Source organism: Branchiostoma lanceolatum, chromosome 13, assembly GCF_035083965.1.
Source record: "Branchiostoma lanceolatum isolate klBraLanc5 chromosome 13, klBraLanc5.hap2, whole genome shotgun sequence".
Lineage (NCBI taxonomy): Eukaryota > Metazoa > Chordata > Leptocardii > Amphioxiformes > Branchiostomatidae > Branchiostoma > Branchiostoma lanceolatum.
The window spans coordinates 7,345,950-7,362,706 of NC_089734.1; the positions used below are offsets into that span (position 1 = coordinate 7,345,950).

Consider the following 16,757-nt stretch of genomic DNA (forward strand, 5'->3'; position numbering starts at 1 on the left):
TCAAATTGAAAACATATTGCCATGAATTAATTGTGAAAAAAAAACACATTCCTTTACATTGAGTATGGTGTAAGCACACACTGTCAGATAGATAGAAATTTGATGGTATCTTTTGTCAAATTGAATATATATTGCCATACATTGTCAAATAAAACCTATTAAGTGATTTCTTTTACCTTGAGCATGGTGTAAGCACACAGATAGATAGAAGTTTGATTGTATCTTTTGTCAAATTGAATACATATTGCCATACATTGTAAAAAAAAACATTTAATAGTGATTTTCTTTACCTTGAGCATGGTGTAAGCACACAGATAGATAGAAAGTTGATGACATCTTTTGTCAAATTGAATACATAATGCCATACATTAATTGAAAAAATAAATGTAGTGATTTCCTTTACCATGAGCATGGTGTAAGCACACAGATAGATAGAAATCTGATGGTATCTTTCGTCAAATTGAATACATATTGCCATACACAGTCAAAAAAACAAACATAGCGATTTTCTTTACCTTGAGCATGGTGTGAGCACACAGGAAGGCGTCATCACCACAGCTGTGCTCAATCTTCTGCACAAAGTCCACCCCACAGCCAAGTGCCTGACAGACAATCTTCCAGTTGGATGAGATTTTGTCAGAGATGATCTTCAGGGTGTCGTCGCACAGGGCCAAGCCTATGATACAAATATAAAATGGACATTTCAGATGAAAATCCTTATTGATAATACAATCACACAATGTCATGTACATGTACATGTACTTGACAAGTTGATATCAGGCTCTAGGAAGAAGCCTGAGTCAATCAAAACAGCAAGTTTTACTAGAGGACTGGTGTTCTGTGATGATGAGATATCATCTTCATGTACCAAAAGAACTAACTGCCGAAGCTTTAGCATTGACAGTATTGGAAAATAATGATGGCTGTTTTGAGTTGTGGTTGAGTATTCTGTTTGCAGAGGTCGCCATAATAGACTGAAAAAACACTTAACAATAACCAGATAAATCCACAAGGCAGAATTAACTGTGAATGACGATGGGCACATACATTGTACCAGGGGTATTTGACAAATGTGGTTTTACAGCTTTGAAATAAACAATTTAAGAACAAGTCTTTACCTGATGTACCAGTAACTTGAACACCTGTGCCACCAGTGACGTACACACTAGATGAGGCTGAAAGAGAAACGTGAATAACATGTTTGTACATGTACATCTATCAGCTTATCATTATCGGTAAGAAGATCTCTTGCAACTGCTACAACAAGTTCCTAGTTAAATATGTATTAATAGGACCAAAGAAACCAATGTTTGGACAAAACAATTATTGAAATGTCTCTCAAATCTCTACTTGCTAAGGATATGATCCTGTGATATGTACATATTTTATGATAAGTGTATAAGACTGTGCACATATTCTATAAGGAAAGAAAGAGCTTACATAGGATCTCATGATTGTATGTCTCCCTACAGTCATAGGAAACATCATGGTAGCCACATGTGTCCAGGGCTTTGCAGAAGATGTCAACCTGAGGAAGGAAATACCATGCTATAAATACATGTGTATGTAGCAACCTTGGGATGTGACAAAGTCACAAATAAACACTGTTACAAATGTTCTCAGTTACACTTGGTCCAGCTACAGATTCACAACGAGTGTATGCATGTATATGTCCAAAATAGAAATAGTTACTCAAGCAATTTTATCCAGTTGCTTGAGTAACTATTTTTAGCATATCTTATTACCTGGATGTCTAACCTTCATCAAAGTGTATGTATAGTTATGTAAATATATATACCTTTTTACTGTAAGTACAATCAATGGTATCCCTCCAGGTCTTCAGCAGAGTTGTGCAGCACAGATAGTCATCATCACCGCACTCTGTCTCAATCCTACAACATGGGAACTCACAGTTAATACATCACTGACAGCAGGGATGAGAAAGTGTACATATTTGTAGATGTCATAAATTATGAAGAGGAAGAAGAACCCGTTGATACCAACACAAATAGAACACATTAAACTACTTGCATACCAGAAATATCCCTTTTTTGCCGGAATGTTGGTACCAATAAAGATACATGTAGGATGAATTTCTGGAGCTATATGTTTGCTCATTTGGCACACAATTAAGTCATGTATAACTGTTACAGCTCCTAAGTAAAATGTAGGTTATAAATGTAATAACTATGATACCTCAACTTCCAAGCAGTAACTGGTGCCTTTGTCATTTACAAGTCATCATATGAAAAGGAAATACCAATATCTGCCAATACCTCTTTCTCTCTCTTCCTGCCTAATAGTTGCAGACCAGCAGACCTCTTCTTTAAAGTAGACAACTACATTTGCATGTTGACATTATCACTGCAGCTATTCCTTACTTGTGCATGAAGTCAGCATCACAGTCCATGGCAATACAGATGGCCTTCCAGTCGTGGCTGATGAGCCTGCTGTAGATGTCGAACTGGTGGTCACACAGAGCGATGCAGGTCTCCGTACGGAACTTGTGCTCCAGGGTGGTGGCACAGCTGGTGTAACCGCAGGTGCGGAGAGCATCACAAAGCACCTCGACCTAAAGACAGAAAAGTTTTGTTTTATCTTAACCCTTTTCCTGCTGTTTTTTTTTAATGCAATTCATTTCATTTATCTTAATTCTTAATCAGGTGATTGGACCTTGACATGCTGTGGCAGTCCCATAGTTACTTCTGCATTCAGTGTGTTTCACTGCTATATGACACATTCAGTTGAGAAATATGCCTAACCCGTACATATACCAGATCCGCATACAGGCACTGTAACCTTGAATAAGTATTCTCAATCATATGGTGAACAATACTGTTGCACTTTGCATATGCAGCTGATACAAAATATTAATGTACAAGCCCAGCATTCAATGTGTTTCATGTGTGCTGTTGAAAAATGTACTAAGATAAATAAAAAACACTTAGTGTTTACATGACATGTGCAGTAACAACCATACTGTATAGCAACAGTGATGAAAGCTTCTGAATATTTTCCTGTACTTCTTTTCTACATGTTAAGTATATTAATAGTACATGAAAGTCAGTTTATTTTTGTGGCAGGGTAGCATAAATACACAAACTTTCTGTCCATACACTTTATTTTTTTGCTGAGGTGACAAACAGAAACAGAAACATAACAAAAATCTTTTGACACGTAAGAAAATGTTCTGCTTGCACATTGTCACCAGCTTATGGGACTTACCTTGGTTGTGTAGTCAGTGTCAACATTGTCCCTCCAAGTCTTCAGCATGTAGCTGCAACAGTGCACGTTGTCGTCACCACAGACAATCAGGACCTTCTGGATGACATCGCTACTGCAGCCCAGGGCGATACAGAGGGACGTCCAACCAGTGGTGATCTTAGTGGAGATGTAGTCAATTGTGTCGTCGCAGAGCGTCAGACCTGTGGTGGTTATGGGGAAAACGAGGGTGTTACATTCGTATGTACAATCATGGATTCACTCTAAAGTTTTGCAATTTGATGGTATTACAAGACAATTAGTGAAGGTATTAAAAGTTAAAACAATAAAAAAGTTAAAGTAATAATTCACTATGGGAAAGATAACAATTCTCATCACTCGTAGAAAACCTGCAGTTTCATCAACAATACAAGTACCGGTATGAGACAGAAATGTCATTGTCATCAGCACTTCCAAAAAGGACTGTGTTTTATCCACTTAATGCTGGATATTGAGATATCACTGAAAACTATGATATCTACTGTAAGCAGCAACATCCTACACTATTTACAATGGAATTTGCAATTATCAAAAGTATGTTTGGGAGATTGGACAAAAATCATTGCAGTACTTCATAAGAGCTTCTTCATATGGGCTCCTAAACGTAGCAATATGACTGTATGTTTAATAAGAAACAAAGCGGTACCATTGGTGACAGTTCCCCCAGTGCTTGAAGCAGTGAAGCGGCTTGAGATCAGAGTGCCACCAGTCTGGTAGTTGGTGACAACACCTGAGGTGCCTGAGTGCACACATGAAAACGAAAATCACATTGAATTTTTTAAAAGTTTCATTTGTACGTGTGTAGGAGAGGTCAAGAAATGTTAGTCAAATGAAAGAAAATGCAGCATACCTGTGGTAGTCTTGCCTGAGTCAAGAGAGAATTGAAACAATTTTAAAGATAACGGGGGCCGCCCGAACCTCGCACGCGCCCGAACATCACACGGATTTTTTACTGATCTTATTTTGCATAAGTACGCCGTGTTTGTGTCCAATGACTATGCTGATAAGGAAGGTAAATAACCCAAGTTCATGCACATAATTGTCATTTACATTCAAAGCATATGTGTACATATTCATTTCTTGTTTTGTCGAAAAGTAGTATTTTGACAATAATGATGGCAACGCTGAGTAGAGGGTCACTGCGTAGCTAGACGACCCGGCACCTAAATACACGACCTGTGCCAAGCAGATACATAAGTCACACAGCTATCATACACATAAGAAAAATAATTTCATAAAACACTAAAAATTTGGGTCTTTAAGTGTTTGTTGAGAAGAAAACCGACCAAAGAAAAACAACGTAAACATTGCTGTCGTCTGACGCTTTTCCCGCCATTTTTTTTGGACCGCGATGGTGGCGGGACGATTCAACGCACATTTTTGTTACGCTCTAACATGTGATTGGTACCGTCTATGAAAAGGAAACTGAATACAGAGATGGCGAAGATGTTTCCCAATAAGTAGACGGAGTATTGTTGATGTAAGCGGTGTCGTTTTTTCGTAATGATTTCGTAAGTCGGGCCGCATTCAAGACGTACGTCGGACCGCGTAGTAGCCTATTTCCCGTGGGAACATGAGCTGGGATGCGCTAGATATAGCCCTTCTCACATGACGTTAGAAGTGCACACAGTCAAAATTTTCCGGTCAAAAGAAAGCTAGAATATAGCAGACTTCAAGCCTTATTTACATTTCCCTAACTTCATCACCAACTTCCGAAGAGAGCAAAATTACCAAAGCGTACTAAGTTAGGCACACTATCTGGCGTAGCACTAAATCAGAAGGTACATTCGTGAAAATGTCTCACAGCGTCTTCCGCATGTAACGCGGAGCATGAAGGGCCCATGAACAGTATGAATACATTTCTTGTCCAAGTATGGTCTTTAGATGAATGTGTTCAGAATTCATTCATTAAAACCTGACCACTCTCTGGCAACCAGCAATGGAGCGCCGTGAGTTCCAGCGCGTAAAAAAACGTCCGATGGTTGGGCACCCCCCGTTACCATTGATAAATCTTTTTCTATTTCTTTGCACAATCACTTAACCTGTGAAACCTGAATAAAGTGGTGTATGTGGCCTTCTGATGATACTTTTAATGATGATATGACTTATGAAATACAGTACTGCATTCTAGCTTTGTGCTTAAGACAACTAGTCAAGTTGAACAAGTAAATTTCAACAAATAGCTGTTGTCTTATCTTTAAGAGTTGCAAAAAGACAACAACACTTACTGCTACTGGAAGTCACAGTGCCAGACGTGCTGCTTGATGATGTGCTGCTTGTGGACACCACAGACGAAGTGCTGACCACAGATACCTGAGATGTGGCAATGACTGCAGAACAATGGAAAATAAAGGCAAAATACATTGTACTGTCTTGTAGCAACTTGTTTAGTGTGAAAACATGAACAGTAACTGAAGAAAAAGATCCCTTATTGATCTTTTTTAGACTACAGTTACATTCTACAGTAACTGATGAAAGGGATGACTTATTTATCTTTTTAGACTACAGTTACATTCTGGATCATACTGGTTGTTTTCAAAGCACAATCATACACGTTGTTAGAAATGAGCTTCCTGTTTTACATGTACTAGTTAGAATACAGCATAACTATCAGTAATCTTTTTTTTAAAGACCACACATACCGACTTCCTTCTGGTAGTCCTTCCTGACAGTTTGCGAGCATTCGTAGAAGCCACACAGGTCCAAGGCATAGCACAAGTGCTCCACCTTCTGTGCGTAGTCATAGTCTGATGTATCACGCCATGTAATCAAGGCATGGTAGCAGCAGAGGTATGAATCAGTGTCATACTTGCTGATGATCTGTGTTAAGGGATATTGGATGTTAAGTCAACAAGAATGTAACAATTTATATATAGGTATTTTTCTGATGTTCTTAAGATAGTGTTTACAATGGAAAAGTGCTGCGGCAAGGTTTTCTGCAAAGTCTGCATATCTTGGAAGATGTAAAAATTATACATCTTAAAAAAAAGTAAAGTATTTGACTTGCAAAACAACACAACTTCATACAAATGAAATAGAATTGTCTCTAGTAAACAGGCTTCCAGAGGGTACTGTGAATACCTTTAAGTTTGCAGTGATTTCAATTTTTAGTAGAGAAAAATGGTGTTTTTAAGTTCACGGTAGCACTATAGTCACATGCTGTACAGTGATAGAAACACCAGTTTTTAAGTTTGCGGTGAAGTAGTCGACGTGAAAACCACAAAAACCATAAAATCAACACGAAAATGTCAAGAATCACAAAATGATTACAGAGCTGTTGTGTCATAGGAAGATTCAGCAAAAAACCTCTAAATTGCTAAGATGCTAAAATACTGATGATGTGAAGGAAATGGAAAAGAAAAATTAACTTTCCAATGATTGTAATACATGAAAACCAATGATTCAGCACCAAGGACAGATGCTGTTATACTTTTCTGCATAGTGGAAAATACTAATCAACCAAAAAGGAAGGCTGGTTTGTAAAAGGAAATGTGCAGATAAGATCAGTAAAAGCACATACTGACCATTCTAACTGGTTTGGACCTTTAAGTCTTGTGGTAAGTGCATTGGGTATGTGTGCTGGTGGCTGGGATTTGATCCCTGGGAGCCAGGTACTACTTGCCTCGTGCATTTCAGTGATATTAGCAATCACATCAAAAATACAATTCTAGCAACACAATTACTCTAGTGTTGGGCAACCCCGACGGACCTAGATTGACCAATTTGCTGGGGACGAAGGGGTGAGGTCTGAAGACCTAGAGCACTTATGAGTATGATGAGCAACCACAAATGCTTGTCCAACCAACCTGCTTGGTGAAATCCTCGCTGTAACCCAAGGCAGTGCACAGGGCCAGCCAATCAGATGACACGATCTTGGCAATGATCTTGAAGCTGTCGTCGCTCATGCAGATTGTCTTCTCCATGCGGAAGTTCTCGTGAACCTCCACGGCGCAGTCTGAGTAGCCGCAGGCCTCCAGGGCACGGCACACCACGTCCACCTTGTTGTCGTAGTCCAGATCACAAGTGTCACGCCAGTGCTGTGGACAGGAGGAACAGGAGTTGGTGAGCACATTTACATTGTATGGTGTTGGATAACATAAACATGGATCTGTCAAACAGGAAGTCTAGCATTCGAAATTGTATTGTCATCAGGAAAGTCTCCAGCTTTAACTTTTTCCATCCCACTCCTTATATCAATATGAATTCAGCAAATCAAAGAATAATGATAATTGTAAATGATAACAAATGAAAACAATATGATAGCAAATCAGAGAATAATAATGATCATATGAAATTGTAACAAATAATAACAACATTTATATGAAAATCATACATTAAATGATAACATAACAGTACAGAAATAACAGATTAACAAAATGTCAATTTCAGGCAACACACATGAGTAAATGAGTGTAAAGGGAGAAAAATGGACATACCTTCAGCATAGTGGAGCAGCAGAGGAAGGAGTCACCACTACACTCCTCTTCCACATGGGAGATGGTCTTGGCATCACAGCCCAGAGCCATGCACAGCAGCTTCCAGTCAACACTGACCTTACGGGAGATGATGTCGATGCAGCTGTCACACAGGGCAAAGCCTAATATAGGGAAGAAAGGGGACAGATGTATAATCTTGCTGCAGTGGGAAGTAGATTTGTTCAGACCCTTATAGTGCCTAGTGGCACATAGGGCAGCAAGTTTCCTTGCTTTCATCAGTAGTAGGGTATATTTCTAAAGAGAGGGATTGCTAGCCCTTCAGTGGAAAGTAAAACCAGTCAGTATTGGCCTGAGGAAGGTAGGAGGAGGACTAGCAAAGATTGTCCAGAATATCTCTGGGTTTTGCAAGAAGAACTTTTTGGTAGTCCTGCTATTACCTTCCATTGTATCAGGTATATATATGTAACAGATGCATCTAGATATCTAGATGTATGTGTGACATATATATACCTGATACAATGTTTCTAAACAAACACCTTCAAACATTTGTTCTAATGGAATTTCAAAATAAAAGGGAACAATGTGTCTACATTCAACATTCAATGATGTGGTCTGATTTCTTATTGGGAGCTGAAAGTTTTATGTCTTTTTAAAATGGTAGATGTTGGTGGAGAAAACAAATCAAAGAGAGAGAGTTTGGAAGTAATAAGAGTTAAAACTGGTAACTGCAATGCATGAACAAAGAGATGGATGTACAAGACAACTTGTTGTACCATGTGAAGTCTTGCTGATGGTGACGGAAGAGCCACAGATGTCTTCACACTTCAGCTGGTTGTTCCAACACGTGCACATCCTACATTCACCCTCCTTCCAGGATGTACCAGGCTAGAGATGCAAACACAATCAAATCATTATCAGACCTTATTAATCTAGTTGTGTATCCTCAAAGATGTGCTATTCATCAGCAGATACTCAAAGCTAAAGACAAATCTTTTTAAACAGATAAAACGAAACTTTCTGTTGATGGTACAACCTGTAACCAATGATTCAGCACCAAGGACAGTGCCTGCTATGTCTGTTAATTTTCTGGGATTAAAGAACAATAAAGATGTCGAACAAACACATATCTTAGCAATTGAAAAAAACACACGACACTTTCCGATGATTCTTATACATGAAGCCAATGGTTCAGCACCAAGGACAGGCCCAGCAATACTTTCTAAGTCTTCTTGGACTTAAAGTGCATATCTTTGCAAAAGAAAAAACAACTTTTCGATGATTCTAATACATGAGGCCAATGGTTCAGCACCAAGGACAGACCCTGCAATACTTTATACGTCTTCTTAGACTACAAGCCTATTGGGTAGTGGAGTCTGATGACTGATTTTATGAAAACTTCAGCTCACCGGCACAACAGTTCCGTCCTCCTTCCTGCATGGACAGTCTTCTGTTGTCACACATTCATCAAGTCCACGCAGCACATAGCCATCGGGACAGCCCTGAGAAACGGAATGGAAAGGCAAGATTTAGGAAAAACAATTCAAAGTCTTTACCTTAGTCAAAAGTTAAGTGAACTGAAGATGCTATTTATCTGAACTCTCAACTTGAGATGTCAAAAGCATTATGAATATGCTAGTATTAGACAAGCCATCACATTTTATAGTAAACTTGCTCAACTGAATTACATGTAGTTGAACAGACTTGACAGTTGAACTACTGGTAATATCTAACAATTTAAAAGAACTAATCTAATTTATGAATAACAGTAGAGACAATCTAGCTATGCATGCTGATAATCTAGAACAGTATGATGATAACAGTATACTGTATTACATTTTTGCATAGAGTTGTAAATAGATTGGCATACATAAGTAGATACAAATATAAACAGGGTATGATAGAATCATATTGAAATTCTCTGTGTTGGTATGTGGTTATATTGTACCAAACTTACATTATGTTATATTGTAACAATTTTTTTGTCAGTTTTATCATAAGTTGGACAACCCATTATGAACTGGAATATGTGGATGAATCAATGAATGAATGAACCAATGAATGAACGAACGAGACAGAAAGACATCCCACCTGGAATTCTCCACAGTAAGGCACACAGGTGTCATCATACCCATAGGTACACTCAGCACGTGTCAGGCGGAAGGCATGACAGGTCTGGCGACACTTATAGGCACACTTTAGGAGCTTGTCTGGTGGACACTCGGGTTGGGAGGTGGGAACTGGGCTCTTAGTGGTCACACACACCTCATTATGGCCCTCTGTTGGAGGAGAATACCATTATCTATTCTTTTCATGCACCATTTAGCATAAAAAAGAACATATATTGGAAATGTATTGAACATTTTTGATCCCGATTGCTACATTTCATTGAAGAGCACAAATTGTTGTTATACATTGTATATAGATATTGTTGATGGGCACTTACACAGATGAATAATATCTTCATGTTGTTCCCCATGCAGGACGAATTCAATGTGGTTACAATCTATCAAATGATTCAAAGATTTCCTCAATTCTAAGAAGTAATACGTCATGATACAAATGCCATATGATTAACTATATGATTGTATAGATGGTTTGATTTGATTTGTTTATTTGGCTGTAGAAGTACAGCCAGGGCTACCAAACTACCGGTAGCTGAATCCTTCATACTTTCAGCATCTTTCACCTTGAACATGGCTATTTAATGAGATGATAATAGAGTGAAATTAGAGTAATATGAAGTAATGTTAAAGGCTTTCATACCCATGCACTGGCACTTGAACCTGATCTCATAGTCGTAGCACTCCGGCACAGGAGACTGCTCATCGTTGTTGCAGGTCAGGCCGTTCAGGACATCACACTTCACGTTGTTCTGTCCAGCCTGGCTGTAGGGTGTGCCATACTCCGCCACACGACACTCAACATCAACCACCTGGAATATCAATTATGTACACAATCAGGTGAATCTTTGTACCCCTCAGGAAAAAGTTGTACTTGCTCCTTGCATAGGCCAGGAGTGTTGACCTAGAGGTAGAGTGTTTGCCTCACTGTCATACCGAAGACTTTTAAAATTGTGCATACATGTACATTCTCTGCTTCACACTGAGCACATGGGGAATAGTATGGAAGTTGAACACATGCCTTTACAAGTAGACTAGCCCGTACTGTAGTACTTGCGCCTATGTGTGGGTCAGGGCTCTAGAAATGGAGAAGGATGCCGCCCTATAATGTTACATCCTATGGTGTGAAAAGGACTTCCTTTTTAAACATGTGGTAGGAAAATTGTTTCAGTTCTTACATTAACTGCAAAAGTAGTGAGCTTAAATCAGACTAAATAATCACACTAGTGTTGTTGAGATTTCAGAGCCAGTTCTCTAGTAAGAGGCAGGGATGTATATTCACTATTAAAGACACATGACATGACAGTACAGCCCTCTGGCACAAACCGTTACACCAGAAGCGCCATTCCGGCCATCATCAGACTTTTAAATGAACTCTAGAGAACATTGTTATCACATATTCCTCGCACTGTTTGTTCCGAGGCAATCCCTAAGAGAGTGATCGTGAAATATCTTAATTAGTCTTAGTAAATGTTTTTTGCAACTGATATAGATTGTTTTAAAACCTTTGATCAATGCCTGAAAGCTGTGTGACTTATAGTGAATTATGTTGTATTTAGCCTCGCAATTCAGCCTTGTAAGGGCAGCCACGAGGCCTGTATGTCAAATGATGACAAAAAATAAACCAGTCTACTACTACTACTACTACTACTACTACTACTACAGACCTCATCATCACGGCAGAAGCTGAACTGACGACGCAGAACGCTGAAGGTTTCGTAGTCTCCGCCGTTGACGCCGTTGGGGTATCCAGCGTTCATCCAGCCTGTCCAGCCCTCGTGGCACTCCGTGCACGTGGTGATCTCTGGGGGATGGGTCAGAGTGGTGCTGGTGGGGATCCACAGGGTGGAGGCTGGTTGGGGAAAGGAAATGGAAGGAAAGGATCAGTAAATACTAGAATAAAAGAACTTTCCGATGACTTTTGTACATGTAACCAGTGATTCAGCACCAAGGACAGACCCTGCGACACTTTTTTGTATAGTGGAGAATGATAAAGGCTGGTTTGTGAAAAACAATGGAAAGAACTGATCTGTGAAAACTAGAAAAAAGAACTTTCCAATGATTGAAATACATGTAACCAATGATTCAGTACCAAGGACAGATGCTGTAGTACTTGTAATAGTTGCAAAGATTCAGCTTTTTGCATAGTGGTAAATATGAATAAACCTGGAAACAACCCATGTTGATGCGATGAACTTGAAAGATAGTTCATAAATGGAATGTCAGGCATTACTGTATGCAATGTAGTTTTGGACTACATTACATGTAGAAATACTACTAGTAACAGTTCTACTCTGCATTTCAGTAACTATTTCTGAATCAGTGACTATTGTGCAACAATGACTATTGTCCTCAAAGATGCATTAAGGGTATGTTTCTCAGTCTGTACTTACTCTCTCTTGGGCATGGCAGACCAAGGCACTCAACCTCATGGTTCACACAGTAGCTGGGGAAAAGAAACATTATTCAGTGTTACATATGAAACTGCAAGAAAAAACAAAACTAACAGATATCATCCTGTTTCATTTTGGATATCTTAATTCAAAGTTTTACAAAGTAGAATATACAAGGTATCTTGAAAGGAACCATGTTGATAACATGGCAGTGTATCATTTCAGAATTTGAAATAGATGTTGCAGAAGCTAAAGTTGGATCTTCAAAAGTAGCATACCTAGTAAAAAATATAGCTAAATTGAGAGTAATCTATAGTCAAATGGTAAGTGTTGTATCTCACCAACTCCTGCAGCCAGCCTGGTCATATTTTTTTAAATAACTTATATAACCAATCAAAAAGAACAAAGGAGTCATAAATTATGTCATGTTAGATAGCAACTGTTTCATCTTACCAGCTCCTGCAGTCATCAGACATGGACAGGATCTTCTCTCCCTCATCATAAGGAACACCGTCCAGGGTGATACAGAAGGTGCACTCCTCTTCATGCACACACTCCTGAGGTGGGAAACAGTGCAGATTGAAGACATGACATCTAAGCTTGCCTACAGCTGTGTTTGCTGTATTTTTTTTTCAAGTGAGGTTAAAACCTTCAAGGCAGGAAACTTCAGAGATCATGATTTACAATGTTGCTTCAAAGCTTCACCGTCGAAAGATCATATAATGTACAGCTTGTATTATAAGAAGTAACCAACAGTTAGTGTTTTCAAAAATTACTTGAAAGGGAAGAAAAAACATTAAAAACATACATTTTCATTCACAATGCATGTACTATTCAAAACTTCAGTACAGCTGCAGTGTATATCTACCACACTAATTCATGTACTAGTTATTCTTAGCTTCTTTTGGTATTAGTACAGTAAAAACAAAGAAGAAGAAAAGCGGATGACTTACGAATTCCTCGTTCATGTACTTGCCCTCAGGACAGTCGCAGCCCTCAACACACATATCGCGGCACTCGGACTGGATGGTGGCCCAGTGCTTGTGGTTGGCGCAGGTCAGGGGGCACGCGCTCAGACAGGGGTTGTACCTGGTGCAGCCTTCACACTGCATGGCTGTGGGACAAAACATTTGGACATTAGAAACCTGATTGTGACAATTCTTGTCAAATTGTTTGAATCTTGATTATTCCAACAGTTACCCAGCTTAGCTCAACCCCTCTACCAGGCTCCGCTCGATCGTTGGGAAAATAGTAGAAATCGACTAAATAGAGTGAATAGTATGCCAGGGGTATGTGTATGAGTGCATGTATGCATTAAGAATTCATCAGTAGAGTAGAGCCAAAGACTAATCTTTTCGAAAGAAAAAAAAGGAGCTTTCTGTTAATTCCATAGACCTAACCAGTAATTCAGCACCAAGGACAGAGCCTACTATACTAAGAGATTATTGCAATTTCTTTGGTCATGCTACATAAGATGAAAAGTTGTTATAAAGTAAAGAATAAAGACACAATGTTAGAAAGCAATGTAACAACTTCTGTAAGGTATAGCCATCATCAAAAAAAGATTTCCCAGTGTCTATGCCAAATTCATGTTCATAGATTTCATTCCCCATGCAATGTATTACTTACGGCAGAAATCCTGGCCTCTCCAGTGGACGTTCACGCCGTGCAGGTTACACTCCTGGGCGTAGGTGGCGACGGAGGTACACAGGCACTCGCAGTCACCACCACTGTCGCAGCCGCAGGCGTCAAACACACAGCGCTCATAGTAGTCCTGGTAGGGCACCTCGTAGTGACAGGTCTTGAACAGCTCCGACTTGATGATGGCACACTTCCTCTGGGCCCAGGCTTTCCTGTGTTAGCAATGGTTATAAAAAAGTAAGACCCTTTCCATACTTAATGAAGTCTGCCCATTCTGCTTCAGGTAGCTTTTGCATTACAGATGTCATGTAGATAAATTAGGACTTTATATTGCTGAAGAAGGATGCCGGATGGCATTTGAAACTTTTATTCATTTCTCAGAAAACTAGATGCCTAACTTTCAGAAACATACTAGTGTAATAGTCATAATATGATAGTGTAGAGTCAAGCTATATTTCGCCACTACACTGCATGTGACATAAACTCAACAGAAACTACCAGTAACTGGCAAGTCTGTAAAGAACTGAATCAATTTCTGTAAAGCATTATGTCTTACTGGAAAACTTAACATCAACAAGCATCTATAAGCAGTTGACTTAACCTTCAGCATGCTAAGGTGGCCGTTTGGCATCATATTGGTATTAGTTACGAGGTTAGGTAGCAGGGAGAAGGTTAAAATGCAACATTTTGTCAGGCCATGTTTAGCAGCTCCCCCTACCTGTGTGGATGGAGAGCGCAGGTGTCCTTGATGACTCCTGCATCAGCGCAGTAGTCGTGGATCTTCCAGGCGTTACCAAACTCTGTCTCCAGCTCGGTCGTCAGGCCGTTGGGCATGAGAAGGTCGTCCTGCTGGTCTCCGTTGTAGTTACCACACAGACCTTCCACCTGGTATGATTACATACATACAAGTTAGAGAATCTGTTGAACCCTTCAGAAAGTATGTAGTATGCACATGTGTACATGTGTTTGCATACATAGTGTGAAGTTAAGGGGTACATTGTGTCACTGACATCCCTCACTCACTCACTACCCGAAGAATTTGAACCACACAAACTGATTTTGTCATATGGGGGATTTTGCTCACAAACTGTCTATCATGCACTTCCATCGGGTCATTCAAATGACATCCCCTGAACCCTGACCGTTGTCATAGATGCCGGCGTCTTGCAGGTATTCACGTTTTGTGATAACCCCGATAACCAAATGAGTTTGGATAGTTCAAATAAGCATAAATCAGTATCTTTGACCTGTGCCATCACAATCTTCAACTGAAGCCACAAAGTAAACTAAGTATACAGAAAAAAGATATTCTGTGCTTCTATAGATAAAAGGATGCAACAGCAATACATTCTAAAGGATTAACTGAAAAGCTTTCTGAAAGCCTAAGGTTAACCCTACCTTGCCCTTGTGCACAGTCTCCAGCTTGATGTAGACACGTGTTCCCCTGTCCCACTGCAGAGTGACGCCGATGTCTGTACGCACGAACACGTACAGTCCAACCTGGGCCACCTGGAAAGCTGAGTCTCTCTCCTGTGGTTGGCAAGAAATGAGCATTTAAAGAAAGACATTATCCTTGAGTCGATCAAACAAATCTGTCCATGTAGGTTGTACTCTTCAGTACAAACCTGGTGTGTAATGCAGTTTTACTTGGAAAGCAATACAAACAAACAATTCATCTTATAATTGAAACTCCTCTGCATTGGAAGAATACATATTGTAAGTTTCGACTGTCTTCCTTCATTGGTCTTCAAATGATAGACTACCTAGACATTGTATAGTTTTTTGTTTGTCAAATAATGTCAATATCATGATATGGAGGAAATAACCTGGCTCTTGGAGACAATGCTTTACATGGTAAAAATGATATGCATTCAAGCCTACTTTTATGTACAGGTAAGATTTGAAACTATAGCTAAAAGCTTGAAGTGCTGATGACATATCTTAGGCACGCCCTGTCCCCTGACAATTAAGGGTAAGTGTCTTCTTACTTACATTCAAGCCAAAGAATGACACACATTTAAGCAAAGTGAGCTTTGATATACACATGTCATGTACTTTTATCTGTAAGATTTCTGAAGTTCTGGCGCAGAGACATACCTCAGGCACGTTCTGTCCCCTTACAAGGGTCAGTGTCTACTGACTGTCTCCCTCTCCGATGGCGAAGATGATGGACTTTGTACAGAAAAGTTATGTACTTTTATCTATAAGATTTGACACTACAGCTAAAAACTTGTGTGTGAAGTTCTGACGACATACCTTAGGCAAGTTCTGTCCCCTGACAAGTGTCAGTGTCTGCTGACTGTCTCCCTCTCCGATGGTGAAGATGATGGACTTGGTGCAGGTGACACCGCTAGTACCGCAGGGGATGTTCTCAGACGAGATTGAGAACTGCTGGGCGTTGTTACCGGTACTCCTGGCGATGACGTACTCGCACTCGCCCTGGAAGTCATACTGGCGACCATCAAAGGACTTGAAGTGAGGGTCTCCGTAGGCAGAGCAGATTCCGGGACACTCGTTGTTTTCACATGTCCAGGTGCGGCCAGAGCAGGTGCTGTAAAACATCATGACATCAGAAAAAACTGCATTGAATATCTCTGTATATATATATATATATATTATGTAAATACTTTACTTTTGGGACACCTGTAGCTGCAGTGCAAAGTGAACAAGTCAGAATTGCCCTTAGGAAGGTGACAGACGGGCACCAAAATGTTGGTGGACTAAAACACTTGGTTGTGTAAAAAGAGTCTTTTTATTCAGGTACCAACCTGATGAAACTATTCACAGATCATGATATCAGGTTAATGGCAATAAAAATGTGCCAGGAATGCTTATATCTTGAAGTGCTTAAGGTGCTGCAACATGGTTGAACTAACTCTTTGGGTTTGGACCCCAGACCTTTCCAC

At 39.7% G+C, this 16,757-nt stretch overlaps 1 protein-coding gene across 1 annotated transcript in view; it reads right to left on the minus strand.

Moving 5' to 3' along the window:
• LOC136447208 (uncharacterized) overlaps window positions 1–16,757 on the minus strand; it is a 47,135-nt gene that overhangs the window by 13,536 nt on the left and 16,842 nt on the right. The window contains exons 21-43 of the mRNA XM_066445924.1: window positions 16,108–16,402; window positions 15,250–15,381; window positions 14,570–14,736; window positions 13,840–14,063; window positions 13,164–13,324; window positions 12,664–12,767; window positions 12,211–12,263; window positions 11,485–11,669; window positions 10,461–10,629; window positions 9,786–9,973; window positions 9,104–9,196; window positions 8,471–8,582; window positions 7,698–7,858; window positions 7,068–7,298; window positions 5,904–6,081; window positions 5,490–5,591; window positions 3,908–4,000; window positions 3,226–3,425; window positions 2,382–2,572; window positions 1,799–1,892; window positions 1,441–1,528; window positions 1,119–1,175; window positions 516–676 (exon numbers count right to left, since the gene is read on the minus strand). Of these exons, the coding sequence (XP_066302021.1) occupies window positions 516–676; window positions 1,119–1,175; window positions 1,441–1,528; window positions 1,799–1,892; window positions 2,382–2,572; window positions 3,226–3,425; window positions 3,908–4,000; window positions 5,490–5,591; window positions 5,904–6,081; window positions 7,068–7,298; window positions 7,698–7,858; window positions 8,471–8,582; window positions 9,104–9,196; window positions 9,786–9,973; window positions 10,461–10,629; window positions 11,485–11,669; window positions 12,211–12,263; window positions 12,664–12,767; window positions 13,164–13,324; window positions 13,840–14,063; window positions 14,570–14,736; window positions 15,250–15,381; window positions 16,108–16,402 (3,439 nt within the window). The remainder of the gene's footprint in view (window positions 1–515; window positions 677–1,118; window positions 1,176–1,440; window positions 1,529–1,798; window positions 1,893–2,381; window positions 2,573–3,225; window positions 3,426–3,907; window positions 4,001–5,489; window positions 5,592–5,903; window positions 6,082–7,067; window positions 7,299–7,697; window positions 7,859–8,470; window positions 8,583–9,103; window positions 9,197–9,785; window positions 9,974–10,460; window positions 10,630–11,484; window positions 11,670–12,210; window positions 12,264–12,663; window positions 12,768–13,163; window positions 13,325–13,839; window positions 14,064–14,569; window positions 14,737–15,249; window positions 15,382–16,107; window positions 16,403–16,757) is intronic.